The sequence below is a fragment of the Micropterus dolomieu genome, linkage group LG22, assembly GCF_021292245.1.
Source record: "Micropterus dolomieu isolate WLL.071019.BEF.003 ecotype Adirondacks linkage group LG22, ASM2129224v1, whole genome shotgun sequence".
Taxonomy (NCBI): domain Eukaryota; kingdom Metazoa; phylum Chordata; class Actinopteri; order Centrarchiformes; family Centrarchidae; genus Micropterus; species Micropterus dolomieu.
In genome coordinates, this window is record NC_060171.1 from 20,807,371 (window position 1) to 20,830,337 (window position 22,967).

General features: G+C 40.5%; 1 protein-coding gene across 6 annotated transcripts; it reads right to left on the bottom strand.

Annotated features, from left to right (window-relative positions):
- Positions 1–1,660: 1,660 nt before the first annotated feature.
- On the bottom strand, positions 1,661–22,029 carry ppfibp1b (PPFIA binding protein 1b). Of its 6 annotated transcripts, none has more exons than XM_046037411.1 (27): positions 21,862–22,029; positions 16,306–16,387; positions 15,470–15,675; positions 14,346–14,435; positions 14,104–14,217; positions 13,508–13,636; positions 12,551–12,643; positions 11,071–11,188; positions 10,833–10,877; positions 9,756–9,817; positions 9,567–9,651; positions 8,908–9,047; positions 8,456–8,553; positions 7,788–7,845; positions 7,299–7,473; positions 6,891–6,923; positions 6,133–6,274; positions 5,767–5,898; positions 5,375–5,525; positions 5,126–5,237; positions 4,877–4,965; positions 4,408–4,530; positions 4,137–4,262; positions 3,875–4,063; positions 3,116–3,280; positions 2,748–2,813; positions 1,661–2,662 (listed from the first exon to the last, which is right to left on the bottom strand). In XM_046037411.1, exons 2-27 carry the CDS (start codon positions 16,367–16,369, stop codon positions 2,579–2,581), a joined length of 2,889 nt encoding a protein of 962 aa, XP_045893367.1. In that variant the 5' UTR covers positions 16,370–16,387; positions 21,862–22,029; the 3' UTR covers positions 1,661–2,578. The 6 variants fall into 6 exon arrangements, with proteins under 6 accessions (XP_045893367.1, XP_045893365.1, XP_045893366.1 ...); XM_046037409.1 differs by having other exon boundaries at positions 7,788–7,848; XM_046037410.1 differs by lacking the exon at positions 21,862–22,029 and adding an exon at positions 21,635–21,655 and having other exon boundaries at positions 7,788–7,848.
- Positions 22,030–22,967: the final 938 nt, after the last annotated feature.

Sequence of the window (22,967 nt, forward strand, 5' to 3'; positions counted from 1 at the left end):
AAATCAAAAGTATACGCATCGTCTTTATCTGCTTAAATTATTGAACAAACAAGCATGCTGAGAAAATAGGCCTACAAATAACTTTTCCATGGGCCTTTTTTTCTTCTTGGCGATATAGGCTGTAGGCCTAAGTGATACGAGCAGTTGAAATAGTATTAAATCCATTATATTAATGATGTAAATGCTCACAATTAACTTTTTTTTGTTGATACAAAACTAAAAATGTGTTTTATGTCATAGTGCACCTACACAGGGTGAGCAGCAGAGAGGTGCAAAAGGACTGCTAGAAGAGTGAAGAGAGAGAAATTGTCATTTGTGATATGGTGCATTTCACAGTTGACAAACCTTTCCATTAATTGACAGTCAACAGTGGTATTGTGCATGTGTGGCTTTGTCAGTCACTGGGATTAGAAAATTATTAGAAAAAATAACATGAATAACTCTTAGTCAGGTTATATTTTCATCAATTCTACTGTTATGAGACAAACGCTTGTATCCCCCTGACCAATGATATACAAGGATTTGACTATATAAGGTCTCTTTGACAATATTATTTTATAATGGATAATTCAGGTCTGGTCATCAACATTTTTTGACTTTGAGCTGATTCCAAAAAATCATTTCAGGTGTAATTTCAAATAGTTTTCACAAGTAGTTCAAAATAATATTACAGTGATCTTTATTCTTATTAGTTCTGACTGTGTGCTCATGGGCTTGAAGTTGTAGTGTTAATAATACCAGTGTCAAAGTTGGCTTTCACATTGTACGAGCAACATACAGTATGTTGGTATATTTTAGGACCTATTGCAGTAATAGCAGTGAAAGAAAGAAATAGGCTACATTTGACCTACTGCAAATACTTCAATACTTTAGCTTGTGTAACTGAATGCATGGTATTTACTTTTTAACTGCTGATCTTTGAACTGAAACCTCTACAATGACTTTTGGCACAATTAAACAGTGCAAAAGTGTTTAACATGATTTACCTTATGTTTTACCCTTGTCATTAGTTTAAAATACAGATGCACATTTTGTTAAGAGCACTCTGCAAAATGTTAAACAATGCACAAACTATTTTCATATTTCTGCTTCAGTTAAACTTTAAAGAAAAAAACCTTTTGGTATCCTCAAATATATCTAACAGTCAAACTAAAAGCAAGATTTCCTCTCAAAGTTACTTAGTTTGGAGCACAGGGCCTTAGGTTTATTCTATTATTCACACCTAAACTGTTAATGTAGGCCTGGCTCCCATTCACTGTGATAATGTCCTTTTACAGAATATTTCATTGTGGGTATCAGTAACTTTCCATTTTTTTACTGTTATGCCCTCATTTGTTTAATATTGTCTCAGTTTCTTTGAAATGTTGAGTTTGAGTTGGATGCATGTGCCGCTTCATTTTTCTGTCCTCCCTTGCCTCTTACGTGTCTTGCAGGTTGAGCTATAATATACAGAAGAGTGCAGCTGATATAAAGCCTTAAATTTACCGCTTATCTCTGTAGTAAAAGAGTCACCATTATACAGACTGTTTAAATGGCCGTGTTTTTACTTTATACTTTTGTTCTCATCATTCAACAGCAAAATCAAAAACTTTCTTATCATCTCTTCGGTCCTCAGTGTGTTAAAGACCTGATGGTTGTGTCCATTTGAGGAACATCCAAACGGATTTAAATAACTTTATTGATCTTATAAATGGATAAACATAAAAAACAACAACACAGTCTTTCTTCTCAGGTATGGTCGAGGTTTGCATTACAACATTATTTTGAAAAAAAAAAACTTTTCTGAACATGTCACCACACTCTTCCGAAAATAGCCAAAAGGGTTCCATTAAAAATCTATTTATAATAAAAAATAAAATAGACAACAAGCTCTTATATTAATGTGTTGAATTTCAATACCATGCAATGATATTCCTTATGCTTTGTACTCTATGATATGTATTGGTGCAAATGCATGTTGACTATTACTGTTGAGTGAAGACCTGTAAAATGTTCAGCGTATGATAAAATATTTCCATTAAATTAGCGAGGTTTAGTTCTGTAGAAAACATAGCAGCCGTTTCTGAGTTATTACTTTATACGAACTTATAAAAAAAATAGGAAACGCTTCTCGGCATTATCACTTATGAAGGAAGTCCATCTCTCTTTTTTAAAATGTTTCTACAGTCAGAAGGCAATTTAAAAGAATTATATTAAAATCTATATCGGCATTTTGTAGATGTCTTTCCCCCCCTGCTGGATGACATTTGATGCTAAAGATGCCAGTACAAAATATCTTCAGAAATCAGCTAGCAGGTGAGCAGTGGTGTTGCCCTAAATGTTCCCTCGGTCATCAGACCACATTAAAGGAGACGACGGTCAGGAGTAATGGCGGCTACCGGACTGTAGGCGTTCTCAACAACGTCCTTTAAAAAACTGATAAAAGAAAGACACTGTAATACTTTTGGATCATCTCTTAACGTAACACTAAATGTGGGAGCATTCTTAGGGTTTGTTGAGACAAGTCTGTGTGCGAGTGGGGAGGGTTGGCACAGAGTTTCATTCACAGTAAGACCAGGTCTCATGGTGGTGACAGTTCTCATGCAGTAGAGTCCTCATCTGTTACGCTGAGGTTCGGTGAATTTGAAGTCTCTTTGAAGAATTCATCGTCTTTCAGCATGCTCTGGTATAAGGCACAGCACAGAACAACTTTAAAACCAAAAGCAGCAAAAGTACCGGTGTGTCCTGGTGAACTATTAGATTCTTACCGTCAGGTTTTGAATACCCTCAGAGAAAGCTCCGATCTGCCTCACAGTTCCCTCAGAGTCCTCCATCTGTGAAACAAGAAGCAGCTTTCAAACTCAATAATTTGAGAGCCACAACAGAATATAGAAACCTAAGCTGACCAGATACCTTTTCTGAGTAAATATCTACTGAAAAAAAGTCACCTTCCAAGCAACACTGATGACAACGTAAAACCGTGAAATAGTGACATTTTCCATAGGATGCATATAAATGCCTCTGACAAAAGTACATTTCAGATCTACTGTACATGCAATTAGATATATACACTTACGTTAATGTTTTAAGTGGTATCAAATCATAATTCAATAGACCCTTTGAAGAACAAGCTCACCTGTTCTAGCCTGTCAAGGTCGTCCTCATATATTTGGAGCTCGAAGCCTTTCTGAAAGCTTCGGCCCTTTGGCATCTCCACATCCATCGGACACACATACTCCTCACTGTCATCCTGCTTTTTCTTCCTCAGACTGCCAAAGTTGCCAAATGACAGTTTCCTTGGCTGGCAGGAACGAGGAGAGAGAAGAAAAAGAATTACAGAATATGTTATTTTTATATAGCTACATTTAGATATACAAACAGAAACGCACACATCCCTCAGGGTTCCCATGTTATATTTTTAACTGAATAATCTTAATCTTTTCAATAACTTAATAGCAAGTTTTTGTGACTACATAATGGCAGCGGCATATAAATAAACATTTAAGGGTCTGCTAATCAAAAATGGTTTAGTAAGGTTTAGAGTGACTCTGCATAGTTGCACTAGCCTGTCAATTCTTGATGTAGTCTTTTTTCATTTTAATTGAATTGCCTGTTTATACGAATGTATATTTTCATGTCAAACATTTTTAACTCATGGAGGGCAGGTGGCTCAGTCGGTGGAGTGCCCGCCCCATGTGCAAGGCTTAGTCTTTGCAGCAGGGGTCTCTCTCTCTCTCTCTCTCTCTCTCTCAAATAAAAAGCAAAAATGCCCAATATTATTATTTTTTTTTATATATTTAAAACACCCTGGGAACCTGTGTAACCACTGTAAGAGAAGTACTAACAGCACTCTTTAGAAGCATGTACGGTCTATCCTCAAGTGATCATGCGTTACCTTGACCTTAGTGGTAGCGGTGAGCAGAGTGTAGTCTGGGTTTTCAAGACACTCCTGTTTGAGCTGCTGGGCCTCTGAGCCGATTAGCAGGTTGAAATGTGTGGCGAGGTGGCGGCGCAGCAGGGTCTTGTTTGGGGGGATGTTCAGCAGCAAAGCCATGGTCTCCACGTTGAACCGAGGCTCCAGAACCTAGAGAAAGAGCAGATGTATTAGGAGTGGACACATTCAGGAGAGACTCTCTGGTTCCGGTGGACTGTCTCACCATCAGGCCTCCGTGCACACCGCTGCCTCTCAGGTTCGGAGCATATTCGGCGAGGTCCACAGACCGCAGCCACTCCATCACCCTATGGTTGGTCCACTGGGAAATCTCTGCTGGAGAAATATTGTTCTATGGGCACAAAGAACAAAAAGAGAATATGAATTTAAGAGTTTACATACACAGCTGTGCATTATAAAAAGAGTATGTCAAACAGTAGAACTGGCTGCTAAGCCCTGTCAAATAATTTCTCAGGCAACTGTTAAAGTGACTGCACCTCGTCAGATGGCCTACGACGCAAGCAGTTGGGCTCGTAGTTGTTGAGCCGGAGCACCTGGATAGCTCTCTTGATACTGAGGTGATGCAGGACACTCCCCACTTTCAGAGAAAGCAGGTCATCCTGAGGGACAAAGTTAGACATCAGTGACTTTCTGTAAAATTCAAACAATGAATGCAAAGTTGAAGCTATGGCAATGTATAAATTATAAAAATAACATTACAGACTTTAGCAGTAAAAATGAACATTCCCTGGCTAAAAAGCCTCTGTAAAGAAATCAGTCTGAACAGAGGCAGATGCTGTGGTGTGATTTCACTGTCCCAAATATGGAGGGTCAGACCAGGCCATCTCCAGTGGAGCTCATCAGACTCTCCATGCAATAATCCTAATGCAAAATGGCACTGGAGAGACCAGATCTACTTATCCACAGGATCTGAGGAGGAAGCGCATGTGTCTCGTCAAAACTCACCACTGTCATGTAGTGCAGCATGCGACCATCCACTCTCCCCTCATCAAACTGGGTCTTATACTGAGGCAGACCGATGTCATCCAGCCATCCTGAGAGGAAACGGAAAGAAGAAAGTTTCAGAAGAAGGACGTCAAGTTGACAGTCAAGTTTAATTCAAAGTAAAAATGGTCAAGAAGAAGAATCATCATCAGAAGACCAGCAGAAAACTGATAATTTGGTTCATGTTTTGGACCGGCGGCTGGTACTCACTCGTCACCCAATTGTAGTCCAGCTTTCCCTTACTGTCCTCCTCCTCTGAGCCGAGGGCCTGCAGAGCCAGCTGCAGCTTCTTTCTGTGCAGTGGGTGTTTGATGCCCAGCTCCTAAATATCCACAAGAAGTCAAGTACGTATAACACAGAACATTCTTGGAGGAACCACATAGTCAAGTTCAACAACAAGAATACTTTGCTGGTCTGCCAGATTTGCTCGGCTTATTAAATTCTTCTGCTTCATCTCACCCTCTCCAGGTCATGTTGTGAGGCTTGTAGCAGTGTCTGACCAGAGAAGATCCACCCGCGAGCCATGTTCACGTAAAGACCGAGACCCTGATCCTGCAGCCAGTCACACACCTGATCTTTTGACCAGCGTGCAAAGGGAGCATCAACATCACTTAGAAAAAGAGAATAGAAAATGAAAAACTTTCAATAAAAAAGGAACAAACAGGTGGCAGTAAACAAACATACACAGTTAAATTGTATAGTACGTATATAGTATTGTATTGTAGTAGTAGCACTTTTGATGTCTGTTATCCCAACAAAGGCTGCTCTCTGAATTTCATTGTACACCAGAGATTCAAAACAAGGAAACCACATTCTGAGTCTCATTATTCAGGCTGAATGCACAGACTTACTTGTTGCCTCTTTGGAGGTCACGAGACCAACCCAGTCTGGGTCCAGCTGTGGCTCGCACGCCGCCCCTCTTGAACTCACCCTCTGGTAGGTTGTCATCCAGGTTAAATGTGGTAGACTGACTCCTTTTTAGCCTTAAAATACAACATTCAAGTCCATATATTAAAAAACATCCTTACAATCATACAATATATGTCCATAGTAATAAAATACTTGTCTTTCTAGCTGAATCTGACATACTGTAAACATTTATATCCATTACACAAATTTCATTCAAATTAAGTTTTGTTATTAATTAATCAAAGACTTACTTATTTAACTATTCTTAAAATAAAGAGCTAAAGATTCTCGTGTAATTTTCTACTCACTTCCCGAAGAGTTTCTTAATTCCTTTGGATTTTTTCTTGCCCTCTGGGGTCGTAGGGAGTGTGTGGGTGCTGTCACTGTTGGAAGAACTCTGCGGCAGCCCGGCCAGATCCAGATGGTCAGTGCCCTGTCGCTCTGTCTCAGCTGCACAAACAAATGCCCACAGAAAATCATCAGCATCATGAGCACCGGTGTGGGAGACTAGCACAAATCGGTGGAGACAGAGCTGCTACACAGGGTCAGTCGAGAGACCCAAGGAAACACTCAGACAGGACGTCCATTAAACATACACAGAGTGAGAGGTCATGGGGATGGGGATTAAAAGCAATACCCACTCTAGTATGCATGCATTAGACACAGCTGATGTCTGACTAAGACTGGAATAAAATAGTTATTTATTTATTAGAATAAAAAGGAAGTACATTAGTTGTTTTGTTTTTAGATTTTTAGTGGCGAGATCCAAATAAATTATTTTAGCTGATAATCTGGATCTCGACACAGATTTGTGTTTGGGGAAGGGAACAAAAGAGTGTAAACAAATACATGCAGGCACACAGGCAAATCAACATACACAGCACACTGCATGTTGGACGTACAGCAGCTCTGCGGGGTGTGGTTGTTTAAGCACATGGGCGTGATGTGAATGGATGAGTTTAGAATAGGCATAGGTGTAGAATGATGTAGGATATATTCAGTAGTTTCTTTTGTTTTCTTCGGAGAACTACTGCAACCCTACAGTGACCTGTGGTCTATACTGTACCTAGCATAGGCGCACTTGCACTCCGGCTGCGGTCTTCATGTGTTACAAATCGCACACAACACACGACAGGGATCCAATAGAAAAAGAACAAGACAAAGGGCAGAAATTATGATTGAAATACCAACAGGATTTGGAGAGGTGGAACAAACACAGTGTACGACGCACAAACAGAAAGCACATACACAGAACGAAGGACATCCAACGGCACAGAAACAGACTTCCATAATTAAATGGGGACCACAGTTTGTGTAGGCTGCAAATTATGGTCTTGGTCCATATAGTATATTCCATGGGTGTCACTTGCACACAGCTAGCTTAGTGTCAAAATAGCGTCGTATACAGACTGAGTCACCCTGTAAACTTGTCCTCGTCCTTATCCAGCTGCCAAATCAGGTGGTCTGCTCTTACCAAGGTTAGGGATACTGGCTGTCTTCTTGCCCCCACGGATTTTAAAGAAGCCCTTTCCAAAAGATGAACGAGCCTTCCTCGAGCCAAAGCTGTCGTCCTCCGTGGTGGCAGGCAAGGTAGCAGAGGGACCTTTGGGCGGCTTTTCACTGATCTTACTGATCTCTTCGCTTGTATTCTGAGAGAACAAAACACATTACTCCTACAAGGTACTTGTGTTTATACATACTGGTCAAATATAATATGCTGAACTTTAAGTTTATTTGAGATTAGAATGGAAATATTGTACATTTTACTGTAAATAAACAAAGTTAAAAGATGCAGACTGCGCACAACATGTAGTGTATTCTAAAGGCTACAAACACTAGGGATGCTGTGGTGCATTTTACAGACTTATAAGACAAACACTATGAGGCAAAGAGAAAAAGAGAGAAAGCATTCATGCTTTTGGCAAAGAAAACAGGACCCCTTCCCCATAATCAATAATGTTACCTTTTCATTATTGCTTTTATCCAGCTGGTCCTGGCTGCCAGTCGTTGTGGTGTCTTGGCTGCTAAAATGACAAACCATAAGAATTAATTCGTCACTCATAGCAGTGTCGTGGAGATAGTGACAGCTCATCTCACAGGGTCATAAGAAGCAGCCGTGTGGGGCTACAGGATATGAACTACTGTTACACACATTCTTCTCATGTGCAACTTAAGGAGGCTACTGAGACACTTCCTCACACTCTACATGGCTGCAGTAAATGAGCAAAACAGGTGTCGGCCTGCTTATGCAAACAGAGTATACTAGTGTGTAGCTGCTCTGGGCAGCACTCTATACACAGTAGTGAGTGTAAATGATACATGGACAAAATACTTAGTGACAACATTATCTTAAAATAAATATTACAATATTTACAACCTGTAATTTCCATACCTGTATGTTTTTTAGTATTTAAGATCTCATACTAGGTCTGATTCAAAAATCTAGATTATTTAGAAACTAAAAATTATACAGAGAGCAAATCAGTCTGCTAAACCTGCAGCATTTTATTTATTGATATTCATTGATGCACTTGAGTAATGGCACACAAAAAAGAAAACAAAATCCTACATGAGCCAAACTCTACATTGCCCTTGACTTAAATCGACGCATGTGAAAGAGAAATGTTTCACCTTATTAAATCTGTTGGTGCAGACTCTGACACTTGTTCTGGGTCTGAAGGGCTAGGTGTGGGTGAAGGCTCTTCACTCAGTCCATTGAGGATCTCCAACTAAGCACAGATCAGAATGAGAAAAGAAGAAAAATGGATAAAGCTTAAAAATCCAACTATGTGCCATCACAAAACATTAACTTGCATATTCTCCTGGGGTCATGAGAACTAAGCAATCTAAATCTGCACACATGCGGAGAGAGCTGACAGGAGATGTTATTCAATTAATTGGATGTTAAGTCCTTCAACACTCATTTCATAAGTGTGAAATTTGCTTGAGGGAAAAATCTTTTTCTACATTTTTGTAACACTGCATCCCATTTGCTATGTTTAAATAAAAGGTTGTCATGCAGACGGTTAGATTGATTTTAAGATGCTCATTTGTGACATCCCGTCACAGTACGCTACACAAACCTCATCTGGGCTCGTCCTTTTCAGTTGTTCAACATCAGTAACTTCATGCTTTTCTGACTCCGTAGACCCAGAGTTGGTTAACAAGAATGTGATAGCTCCATCACTATGACTCTCGACGTGTTCATTATCTTTGGTTTTCTCTGTAGTGGACAAAGAATAACATCCAGTTTAAAAATTTGACTTGTAACATTTAAGAACCAGTCATTTAATTTGGCATTGATCATCTCATCTTAAAGCTCTGAGCAACAGAAAAAAAGGTTTATCAAAGAAGACTAACTTCACAGATCTCACAAGACTAATGCTACAGAACTAATCATTGAGCAAACAGCAAGTTAAGAGCTATACAAACACACCCATAAGAAAACAAGCAGGATAATTTATAGAAAAGGGTTGCGGTTTGGTGGCCAGACGCAAGTTTCAGTAATACACTTATAAGGGCAGTTTTCAAAGCGGTCCCTGCATTATACCACATAGAGTCGAGGGGAACACGCTGACTTATTGCTCCATGTGGTGGATTATCTCTAGCTTCAAGTTTCTGCAAGGTGATTTTTATATCGTACTGAAATAAAGCCAGCAACCACCTCGAAGACTGGCTTACTTTTGTGCTTCTTTGTCACTGACATCACATTAAAATGATTCATCTACTCCGACAGAAGTACCTTTCTTCCCTTGCACTGACATCACCATGTCCTGAACTTTCTTATACCGCAGCAGCGACTGCTTCAGCTCATCAATCTTACGATCCTGCGAAGGAAAGACAATTAAAACCCACAGTGAGGCCCATGCTTCAGGAGGAGAGTTAAATCACTTGGTGTGATACAAAGGAAATCGCAACTTGTCAAATGTACCTTCTCCTCATTGGCTGCCATCAATGATTCAACTGCCTTTTTCATTCTTTGCACTTCCACATCTGGCGAAGAAAGAAAATGATTACAGATGAAGAACTACAGTGCTCACGTGGGGATGGATACTAGGCCAGAACACACAGGGTGCAACTGTAGGATTTCATCCATTCGGACCATACAGGCTGCAACATTACTGTCCTTCCAGTAACATCGCAGCCACACTCTTTGTTTTTAAGAGTCCTGCAAATTATTACACCAAATCCTTGTGTGAACAGGTGTTTCACATATTTCACTTTGAAGAACATTTTCACTTTTCAGAGCTCACACAAGGCTTTGCGAGCAGTCAACCCTCAACATTAGCAATCCTTCAAGCCTTCCCCCACAGGTTTATTATCTCCAAGTCATCCAAAACAAAAGGTACTTCAATGCGATCTCTAACAAGAAACTAACACACGCACACATACAGTCATTGCTTTTAAACTTGTTTCAAGAGGTGCGAAATATAAAATTAATCTGACATGTGTTGATGAGGGAGTCTGTGCACTGCATGAAAAATGAAATTGTTCAAATAAGTGAAAGCCCGCTAATGGTCTGGTCCGATATGAACTCACATCACATCACTCACATAAAAGATACGACACTGAAAATGACAACAACATTGCAGGTTAGCGAGGCACACACACTGGTTGGTGTGAGCAAGGGAAGGTTTAGAGTTTGAGGAGAGATATTGAGGGAGGCAAGAGCATGAGTGAGCAGCCTGAATGGTTATGACAAACAACACGAGTCATTCCCTCATTCCTGCTGAAAACACAAAGCAGACATTCCTTGCTGCTGTTCCAGGTTGGACAGTAAAAACACAGATACACAGCTTTTGCAGGACCTTGGTTTTGTTCAGTTGAAAGTCCTTAAAAAGATTACTAGATTGGTGATGTGGTGCTCTGTGGTCAGGTATTAGCACTCCAATGGGTTATAATGGACAAGCAGAGTTCAGGTGGCTCATGCTCGTTCATGCAAACAGGTGTTGAGATGGGTGCAGTAATAAAGTGCAATAATAAACACAAGCATAAAAACCCCCCTTACGTTTTTCTTTCAGCCTCTTTCTAAGAGTTTCGTCTGGATGAGAGACTAAACAGGACAGAGAATTATGAAACAGAAAGTGGTTGGTTGCAGATTCCGACTTCTTGCTGAACTAAGCCTTGTGCTTTGCTAATTATACACAGATATTACAACTCAATCATTTAACAAAGTTGAACACGAGTTTAAAACGGCATGCATGCTCATCTTCAGTAAGGCTTGTGATTGGACAGGCTTTCCCCACCTCTTTCTGTAGGATCTGCACTGCTCGAGGCAATGGCTTTGAAGTCAGTCTCATCCTGTAGCCTCCTCATCTCTCCGTCTTTGCCCTCCAGCTGCCTCCTCAGCATGGCTAGCTCCTCCTGTCCAACAGAGGACAGCAGTGAGGATATTTCCCCCACACAAACACTTCCTCCCCCACACAAACACTTCCTCCCCCACCCCAACTCAACACTACAAACAAACCACAACACAAAGGTTCACAGATGCTGACGTGGCATACAGGCAGGCCACACCTGCTCTGGAGGGTAGTGTGCGTTGGGTGGTAAGCACTGATGTCTGGGAGAACTGGGGTAATAACAAATGTAGGACCAGTATACAAACAAATAACATGCTTTAGTGACCAGAATAGGATTCAAGCATGGAGGCAGACAAATTAAACTGAAAAGAGGTTTTAATGAAGATGAGCAGAAAAAGGAAATCAGTGGGAAAGTGTAAAGAGGGATAAAGAAAAACACAGAAAAACAGAACGCTGCCAACTCCTGACAAAACCCCCAAATTAAAGCATACCTGTGGTTTGAAAAACTGGTCCAGACTTAAGGAAGTGGTATTTCTGACTACACTTGTCTTTCGCATTTTTTATTGTACTGCATAGTTCAGTAAATTAAGTGATTTCATTGTTTGCAAGAAGTGACATCATTTTGCCAAAAATGGTAAAAAAACAAAACAAAAACAAACATGGAAACCTGCTGCAAACCCGATTTAATGACTTTATTCCCATCAAAAATAAAAACAAAGAGGAGCCAAAGGGAGAGGTCAAAAACCATAATCATACAGCAAGCAAAGCAGTCATCCTGAGAAAAGCCAACCTTCATAGCCTGGAGTTTGTGCTCCTTCCTCTGTTTCTCATACTGCATCTGGCCCATTTTGATTTTCAGGCTAGAAAGCTTGGCCATTAGCGACTAGCAGTAGAGAGACAAACCAAGGAAGGGAGAGAAAATAGATGTGCTATAAGTGAGAGATAAAAAGGAGGTCAAGAAGGCGGAACACCCAAAGACTCAAACCAAGTCATTTACATTATTTTTTTTTAAAAAGACACAGCTCATCAGCAGAGTCCAAAGAGCAGTTTTACGCTCTATGGGTAGACACTGCAAAGGCACAATTCCTCCTAAAGCTTCAATCTAGATAAGATATGAAACAACGGGCTCATGTCCAATGAACAAGGTAACTTCCAGATCAGACGGAGTCATGACTACAACTCACAGCCGCCCGAATGTTGGAACCAGGATAAATAAAATGAATAAATCATACTGGGAGAGGTTTACAGAAGCAGGAGGACATTTTAACCTGAAATAAAGTGAACCAAACATGTTTTTACAGTCTTGACAGCAAAAGTGTTTAGCTGGACAAGACAGCTCCCAGAGATACACAAACAGCCAAGAAAGAATAATAAGTCATGAACAGTTTTTCATAAACAGTGGAAGTGTGCCCCCGTGACAACTCACCTTTGTGGATTTAAGTTTCTTTTCGTACTGTAGTTTTTCACTCTCCAGCTCTGTAAATCTGTACCGCAGTTCATTAATTTCAAGAATCAAATCCTAAAAGAACAGAAAGTGCATATTACAGAATGGTAGTAAAATAGCAAGCAAACTCCTACAACACTGGTAATACTTTAATACTTTTTCAGCATGGAAGCACTCACATTCTCCAAGGTTTATATTCCATTAACCATTTATATCATTCAAATCAGATTTAACTCAACTGGTGTGGTACAGTATAAATATACTCTATAAAGCAACTCTAGATACATTTGAAGGAACTGTATTCCTTGGAGAGTAGATGCTTCAAAGCTGCAGCAGTGATGAAACGAGAGGAAGCTGCATGTAGAAGAGAAGTCATTTATGTGCTGTGAGGCGGAACACAGACAGCAGCTTTTTGTTCCAGTGGGGTGGAAGAGACTGCCGCGCTGCTACAACAATAACATGATGTGTTTGAAAGCTTTCCAAGTTTTCTGCATGGTTCATCTAGGAGCAGAAATCTCCGCATGCCTGGTAAACAACTGGCTGACATCTTAATGTTTGTAAAAGCCTTTGACCAGAGGGCAGTAAAACTTCAAAATAAGGTCAAAAACAAAAAAGGTAATCTGCTCCGCACTGCGAGGTTTTTCATTTATAATCACAACAAACACAGCCGGCACATTTCCCAGTGATAGTTTAGTGACTGTTGACATTTCCTTGAGGTGCTAGAACATTTATCTGTCTTGTTTTTTTTTCTTACTCAAAACACAGCTGCTTTTGAGACTGACAATAAAATAAGAAATCCCTCTCTCACACAGGTGTCGGACAACATGAATGAGCGTTTGTTTAGTGTGTGTGTGTGTGTGTGTGTGTGTGTGTGTGTGTGTGTGTGTGTGCACAGGCAGAAACAAAGAGAATTCCTGTCCTGAGAATTAGCTCACATACCTCACTGTCCCTAAATCTGTCAAAGTCAAGTCTCTCATTGTCCAAGGAATTCAGCTTCAGCTTTAGGTTGGACACTTCAGACATCAGTTCAAGCTTCTGGGTCTCCAGTGCATTTCTGCACAGAAGCTCCTGCAATGATAAACGGAGACTGTTACAAAAAAACACTGCAGTCACTATTAGCAGCAAACAACCTAGGCAGTGTGGCCATCATTGTAAATATGTAAAATATTAAAGGTGAAACCAACATGTATAAAGCTCACTAGAACGCAATGAGCAAGTCTTGTTGTTTGTTGTATGATGGATCTGATGATGATAATTTGTTAACAAAAATGTGAAGATTCAGTTAAAGGTAGACATGGAAATCGGCCAGCATTATAGCTGACAACAAGCATAAGGAGAAGCCCCTGCTATACCCAACACGTGTGGACCAGACACAGCGGCAGCAGGTTATTTGAGAAATATGCATTTATCAGACAACAGATGTTTACTGACAGAAGGACAAGAACTTCAGTGTCCCTTCCACACATGTGAACCATGAATAGCTTTATATATCTATATTACATATGAAACACACACACACACACTCACACACACACCTGTTGCAGCATCTCCTCAGTGGTGTTGAGTTTCTCCCTGTGCTCGTCCAAACACAAGTCTAGGTCTCGAATCTTCTCTCCCTGAGCCTCCACCTGGTCTGTCAGCACACTCACCTGCACGGCACCAGGAAGTCACTTGTTTATTTAAAAAGAGTTTTTATTTCTGTCGAACATAGCAATTTTGTATTTGAGAGAATTTTTCTTCATCTGGAGACATTTTCTTAGCGCTGCTGGATGGGTACCTGAAGAACCAGAGACTCCTTATCACTCTCTAGTCGTGAAAGCCTTTCCTGGTAGTGGTCACCCACAGCCAGAGAGATGTGCCCATTGGACTGCAGGGAAAGAAGAAAATATGTATTAGACAAAGACCCATAAGAGGAACTGATCTTTGACCTTTTAAAGTGCAAGTACATTTCTGAATTCTGCGGCTCTTAACAACCTTAAACATTTCTGTGCTTAATAATCTCAGATCAGTTTCACATCAAAGTGCGACTGACTACGCTGCTTTACCCTGCACAAACAAAACCTTACATGGCTGAGAAAGCGGCTCACATTCAGACAGCTGTATGTGCACAGAGTGAGTTACAGCATTACACAACAGCTCTGCCATTTATCTGGCCTACTGCCCATCACTCTCCCAAACTCTGGTTCCCAAGAAGTCAGCATGTTTCTTGCAGCACACCGGGTTTGACATTGACAACACCAGCATTTCATCTTGGCTTCCCAAAGAACTCAGCAGAGGAGGACAGTCATGTTTTCGCTTGGCAAACAAGTCGGTCGTCTCCTAGCACACGGCACTGTTTGCCAACGCTTGTCTGCATTCATAGAGTTTTAATGCAGCACACGGATTGAGCACAGTCAAAAGCAAAGCAGATATGTGAAAGCTTGTTTGCAGCACATGCTGTCCCAGTCATCACAGACAAAACCTCTTCCATGGTTACACAACTGGAACTGGTCCAGACACTGGGAGTGTTCCTTCCTTCACTAATATATCCAAGGTGAAATGGACAGAAAATCTCAAAGTAACCTGAAACCTTTAAAAGAACCTGAATGTCATCAGCACATAAGCAGTCACCATCATGCAGTAAAAAAACAACATGAATTAACTGTATTATACATCCCTAGATAAACCAGTTACCTGAGGCCACACTATTCTTATGAAGGGAGTATTTTATGATCTTCATTTCCAGTCATTACACTGAAAGATTAACATTGAAAAACATACTCTTGCTCTAAAGTAATGATAACAGCTCCATTCCTGTGCTACTTTGCATTACCTAATCTGTTCAGTGTCTTTAACACCATGTTATTTTACACGGAGTCTCATGCAGCAAGTTTGCCTCTTTCCTGCATGTCAGACACTTACCAGGTGACCATGGAGCCACTCGACCAGACTGTCGGCTGTGGAGTCAGGGATCTGGCAGCGGAGACTCTCCCTTTCCTCTGTGTCCATCAACTCCAGGACGCTCCTCAGGTCTTCCAAAAGGTGAAGCGCCCGAAGGCTGCCCATGAAAGGAGAGGTGGGCGACTGGCAGTCAAACAGCCCATTGGAGTAGTCCAGAGACTTGGAGCCTGAGGGAGAGAAGCACAACAGAGGAGTGAGGGACACATTAAAGACAGATGCCCCATCTCAATGTCACTATAATTATTCTGACAGGCTTTACTTACTGAGCTGCTCTTGATAGTACAGAAGAAAATGATTTACAGTGTTTAGAGCACACATAGTAAAAATTCACTGTGCCATACAAGGGACAAGGCTTAAACTGATGTTTTATCTATAACTAATAATATAGTTCCTCAGAGGCTTAACTAAAGTGAGCAATTCCAATCATATTATTTAGAAACAACCACTAATGGCACTGTTTTGACATCTGATCCTCCCGAGCCACATCCAGAGTTTCTAAAGTCCTCTGCAAACACTACAGAATGGGAGAATAGTGTCAAATGGTCCACTGATACATGATACAGGTTGGTATTTATACAACTTAAGCAACACTAGTGAAAATGGCTATATGCCACACAGGCTGCCTAAATGAGCAGACACATAAAACAAACATAAATGCTAAACTCTCTCTGACAAACATGGAGGTCCAGACATCATATCAGCTCTGCAACAAACCATAACAAGACACATGACTCCTTAAATACTCTAAGTCATAATAAAGTATTTTGTTGATGTTTAATGCTCCAGGAGAACTTTACCTGCTATAATGCCGTCCATCTGCTCCAGGGCAGCTGCCAACATGTCGCTGGCATCAGACATCATCTTTAGTCAATGATAAACCTCGAAGGAGGAACAACAACAAAAAAACAACATTTAAAACTTGTTTTCCCACTAGATTTTAGTCATTTTGTAAACTGACCATAGGGTATATATTTTGGCTCTTGGTGAAAAGCGTCACATTACAAATGTTGCACTACTATAACACATTTCAAAGTACAATAATTAAAATTGCACGAAGCAGTGCATTTCACTAAATAAAAAATTATAGGAGTGTCTTAAAAATCTCTGTACCTGCATTGTTTGCCAAACAGTAACACATAAAAAGAAAACAAGGAGTGACATGAAACAGACCAGAATTTAGAATGAAATTATCCATGATTATTGTGACTGCAAACCCAGCAGCGTGACGCACAGTTTAGTCTATGGTGTAACAAATCATCTGCTTGAGACAGAGGAGGACAAACCCCAGCAAACTAGCTACAGTGGTGTTCAGATTTCTGGGCAAAAAAGTGCTCTTAAGCATGTGATTACAAAAAGGTTCCCACCCACAAATTAGGCAGTGACTGCAGTTACATCCTCAACAACCCTCTATGCCTAAAAAAGGACAGTGCCTGTTAAAATGGCATATTTGTGAGATGGGATGCATTATGGCCTGGTGAATAATGCATTTGAGAATATCAAATCAGGCCATTTAACTAATATATGAGCACAATGAATGTCCTGCTAACAACACACTGCACACTCTGTTTAGAGAGGAGTGAAGATACATTTTAGTGTCCCAGTCATGGACATCTGCCCAAGCAGCACAACAGACCCTTTATCATTGGACGTTTAGTCAAAAGGCTCTGCCGTATATTCATGGATGCTTAAACATGGATGCACAGACGCTCATCTGATCACACACACACACACACACACACACACACACACACACACACACCTCTTCCTTTAATCGGCTGCCCTGACATCCTGGGAGTGCCCGACACTGGGACATAGCACCATTTTCAAACTTTGTGGAAACCACCCACAGACCTAACACTGTTATTTCAGGATTCCTGTGGTCACATTTTCCATTATGTGTAAAATAAGCATGCACTAAAAACACAAGAATCGTCACAACACACAGTAGGCTGAGAGGAGATGAGTGGAACCGGCGTTTCCACCAGTCGCCTCCATAGTACAGCTGCTGAGTGGTTTCCAACAGTAAAATATATGCTCTTCTCAGGCTGCCGACAGAGACCACTTGTCCCAACTCGTGTACAAACGGACAAGCAGACATACGCCATGACATTTAAAGAAGGCAGAGCAGAAAACAGAACAGTTTTATCCAAAAGGCAATTTGCACTGTTCTGTTTGCTTCAGGAAAGACGTACTTTCTCAAATGACTTTAAAAATTCAAAAGATGACATTTAAATGGGAGTGTTTCCAGGGGAATCTAAAAATACCCGCCGAAAAACTAGCAATGGTGTATGACCTAGTGTCAGCAGTCCCACATCAGTGACATCTTATCAGACAGACACACAACATTAGACACAAACGCAAAAGGAGAACAAGTAAATCACTGCTCCTTATTTGTAAACACATCGAAGCGAGCTCTGATGCAACAACAGACTTGCCTAAATCCAGACTGACGTCACTTAGTTCAATTTTAACAGTAGATTAGAGCTGCAACAATAAATCAATTAATCGATTAGTTGTCAACTTTTTTGATAATCGATTTATCTCTTTGAATCCTTTTTTAAGAAAACCTCCAAATTCTCTGATTTCACCTTCTCAAATGTGAATATTTTCTGGTTTCTTCACTCCTCTATGACAGTAAACTGAATATATTTGGGTTGTGGACAAAGAAGACGTCACAATGGGCTTTGGGAAACAACGATTGATGGTTTTTTTCACATTTTCTGGACTCAACTAATCGATTAATCGAGACAATAATCGGCAGAATAATCGATGGTGAAAATAATTGTTAGTTGCAGCCCTGCAGCAGATTCTGCGGCGGATCTATCAGAAAAGAATGAGAAAGAGCATAACCAACTCACCACACTCCAGCAACAAATGCACAGCAGGCATCCAGTCTTTAACAGCAGATAACACAGACACAGTTCAGATCATGATGACTCAAACTGGAATGAAGGCCTGCAGGGCATCCTCCCCGCTAAAAACCCAGAGTCAGCTTTTCTCTCCCAGCAGAAAGACAAATATGGGTAAGGTTAACACATGGCTTTCAGCAAACACACTTCAGACACATCCGACCAAGACCAGACGTGCTGCTCAGGAACCTGCTGTCCATGTGTCAATCGCTGCTAAACATGAACCTGTCTGAGTGCTTCCATGGGATGCCTCCATGGTGTGTTAGTCATATGTAAACACAAGAGGGTTGTCTAGCAAGCTCACAGGGTGACTTAGTTTGCCTATGTTGGGAGTGTTTTAGGGCTGCAACCAAGGGATTATATTCTTGATTAATCCATTAATTGTTTGTCTATAAAATGTCAGAAAATAGTGAAAATACCCATTATGATTCCAAGAGCCCAAGAGGACATCTTCACATTGCTTGTTCTCTCCGACCAACAGTCTAAAGCCCAAAAATTCACGCCAGTAGATGTTTGGCATGTTTGCTTGAAAAATGATAAATCGATTACTAAAAACGTTCATTTTCTGTCAGTACACGAATTAATTAAGCTAGTGTGTTTTAATTTTTTGTTGAATTAAATTAAATCATAGAGGATATACCTGTACTGGCTCTCAAGTATGTATTCCATCTGTGCAAGATTTCTGTCAAAGGAGACATCTCAAAAATACCAACAAGCAAGCATCACACTGAAAAACAAAGTCTCACTGTCTGCCCTTCTATAAGCACTCCTTACACCAACCATAAGACACACAGAGAGGGCTATTGTTCATGGTAGCGGGGGTATTTTGACTGAGAGGCATGAGAAGACAAAAGATAGAAGAACAAACCCTGCAATGCAACGCAACGCAACAGTACACATGGAATTTGCACACAACACTTGCCTGCATACTCTTTTCAGACCCAAAGAGCCTCAAAACACAACCCCCCAAAATTAGAAAAGCAATCTTTCCCTTTGTTGAAAACAGCCATATAATTCATGGAGACATGTAGAGAATAATGAATACAAGGGGGGAGAGTGGACCACTATTTATAATGGCTTTTCAAATCTTCAGCTATGCCCCTTAAGGCATCCTCATTGTACAGCTGAAGTACTGCTGGGATGAAAAAAAAATTTGAAAATCTTGTAATTCCTCAGTCCTGAGTGCCCAGTAAACTCACACACAGGAAATAGAAAACAAAATAAGAAGCCTCAGGGCCACTTGTCTCTGAGTGGAGAAAGTGTTTACAGCAGTCAAGCTGGCTTTAACAGCTTGCATTGAGAAGAGTTGCAGTGGTGGTAAAAAAATAAAAATGCCCAGGAAGAGAGGAATTTACAATCCAGGCATAAATCATGTAGCAGTTTGCTTTACTCGCTCTTTTTTAATATCCAGGTAAAAAAAAAAGAAATAAATGATCTGTGTCAATTTCTGTGGACATCCAAGTCTCACCACATACTGACACTTTCCATGTTTTGAGTCAAGCAGGCCTTGACTCAGTGTTTACCTTCACACAATGTTTCCATGAGAAAAAGCTTCATTCTGGATTGCATACCTCCTCCTGTTTTACCTCAGACCGTGAACGCTTTACTCAGAAAATCATAGAAAATGCTTAAGGGTAACAAGGGGTAAGTCAGGGCAGACACCAGCCGTCTGCAGGGCGCTGTTCTGGAATAACCTGCAGCTATTTCCAACCTGAGTGAGCAGGCAGAATACATCATCACTAATTTTATAACACCAAACAACGAGGCCTATATGAAACGGGATGTGGTTGCAAGGCTGAAGGGGCCTTTTCTTTATCTTTAGGCCGGCTCAAACTAAAAATAAGAAACCCACAAGGCATCCGTGCAATGGGTGATGCAGTGTAAACAAGCTGAACAAAAGATGGAAATTGAGGTGGTGTTTTATTATTTTTTTTTTTTTAAATAAAGAGCTTCCACATGATAAAATCTTCAAAAAATGGTCCTGCCTGTATGTATGCAAAAGATCACAGCGGCAATTCATTTATGTTGGACAGAAGCACACATTCTTTTCATATTACTCCCGGCTGCACTGCTTGTCCCTCTACTTGACTTCATGCAAAAAAGCAGTGCAACACTGAATAGTACACACGTGGTGCAGCTGGTTAGGTTGTGTAAACCAAAACAGCTTAAAGGTTTACACACAACAATAGTTGTTTCAATGTGTACAAGACTACCCAGTGCCATTCCACATTAGTGAAACAAATTGTTTGTTGAAGTAATACAGGGCAGGCCAACTTCAGCATTTTTTTATAGCATTTTTCCTAAATACATTCCTTGCATTTTTGCTGAACTAAAGACTGAAAGAAGTGAAATATTTCCCCAAAACCTGAACAATAATTAACATTTTGAAGGAAACCCCTGTATTTAAATCACAAAGAGACGCCTCAAACTCCACACTTAGGTTTGACACAACTGAAGTTCATAACTCTCTCCCCACAGCAGAGGTAGGAGTAATGCAAGCTCAAAACTGTTAATCTGGTGTGTATACTGTATTGTGAGTCCTGAAGCAGAGTCATTACCTTGAGGGCATATCTGGTTTTTAGACAGGAGCCCAAACAGTCTTAAAAAGGTCGACTGGAGGGCAATACTCAGCTGCTGATCAAATTTCATAGCTTGAAAAAAGAAAGCCCAGGGCAAAAAACTCAAGGCAACCTTCGCTTAGTTTACTGTTCAGTTCAGTTCAAATGTACTTTACTGGCATGAATGTTCCATTTAAACAATGTTGCCAAAGCAGCTTGCAACAAAAATCAAAAAATTTCATTTAAATATGACATAACATGATAAATCCAATCAGTCTTGGTCAGTTCACCTTGAATACCAAAGTAACGTTAACGTTAAATCTCGCCAGTCAGCACCACCTCATGGCAACATCAAACCAGATCAAGTGTAACGTTAGTGTTTGCAAAAAGAAGTGGCCTCGGGCATTGGGAGTAACTCACCACAGTGTCTGGAGCTTTGGCCAAGTCATAAACTTATGTTAAAGTTACACTGACTAGTCCTATGATCCCCCACTGCTGTGAGGACTGGTATTTTGACGTTACGTCCACTGTAACGTTAGGCTGGGACGTAACAATAGTTTAATGAAGCGAGATTATACGGACTAATGTGCAACAAGTGAAGTAAAAGTGAAATTTAACTGACTTGCGGGGATGCTCGAAACCCCCTGAAGGTAACTTACCCCCATAATGTCCCAGGAGTCATTTGGGAACTGTAAGTACAATTTCACCGTGGGGGGAAAACAACTAAAAAGTGACCGTTAATGTTACAATGTCTACAAAACGTGTATATTCATTTTACGCGAGCCACAACGGCCGTGTTTGTTACGACCGTTAAGCGTTAGCAACTCCCAAACCTGTTCGTGGAAAAAATAAATCACAGCCACAAACATCAAAAGGACTCACTTACCGAAACTCTGCTCGAAGAGATGCCGGGCTTTCCGTTCGTTTGTATACGCTATTATTTACAAAAGCTCATCAGTTGTTGGTTTCTGAACTTCTCCGTGCCCACCAGTACTGCCCCCGTCCATCCACATCGCTACGCCATGATCTCGAAGTGACAAGATTGCTGGAAAACTTGGGACGTCACGGCTGGAAAATCCCGCCCTGCTATTGGCTGGATTGGCCTGGGAGCAGGAACTTTTTACATGATGGGAGTCCTGGCGCGTTCACTGCAGCATGAAAGATGGGAGATTAGACTTTCTTGCTGGATAAACCCCGTTCACTGTAACGTCAGCAATGGACAGGACTCTGAGATTACTTAAAACGCGAGGAATCTTTATTTGTCTGTTTATCTGTGTGAAAGCTGACCAGAAACAACCATAATCAACAGTCGCTTCTAGCCGCAACGGTTGACGGCCTTAACGTGTAGAGGTCAATCAAGAAGATCTTCCAACCCCGTTTTTTTGCTGAAACTTGAAAACATCATGTTCCTCAAAGTCTGGGAGGCGCCTGTTTGTCAGTGTCAAAGAAGCACAGGCGACATCAAGTGGTCTGTAAGTGTCGGGGGTAGAAGAAGCGTCCTTCATCCTTACAAAATAGCAATGCTACAATGAAAAAAACAGTCTAATACAAATTAAAGTCCTGAATTCAAAGTATATTAAAAGTATAGAAGCATTAGTAAAAGGACTCAGTATGCAGAAGGGGCATTTTCAGATTGTTATGTTACATATTAAATTATTGTTGATGCATCAACATCCAAGTATCATCTTAGATAAAGGTGGTTAATTTTAACAACTTTATATGCTATTTGATAGTTTATTATAAGAACACTGCATCATATTTTTAATCTGGTTAGCTGTCAGATAAATGTAATGCGGTTAAAGGTACAATATTTCCATCTAAAATGACATGGAATAAAAGTAAGTCACATAAAATGGAAATACCCAATAAAGGTTAAAGTAATTAAGGACTGTAGTTACATACTGTACTTGAATAAATTTACTTTGTTACTTTCCAACACTAATATGGTACTTAATAAGCATTTACTGCTCAGGACCAGAACTGGATAGCAGA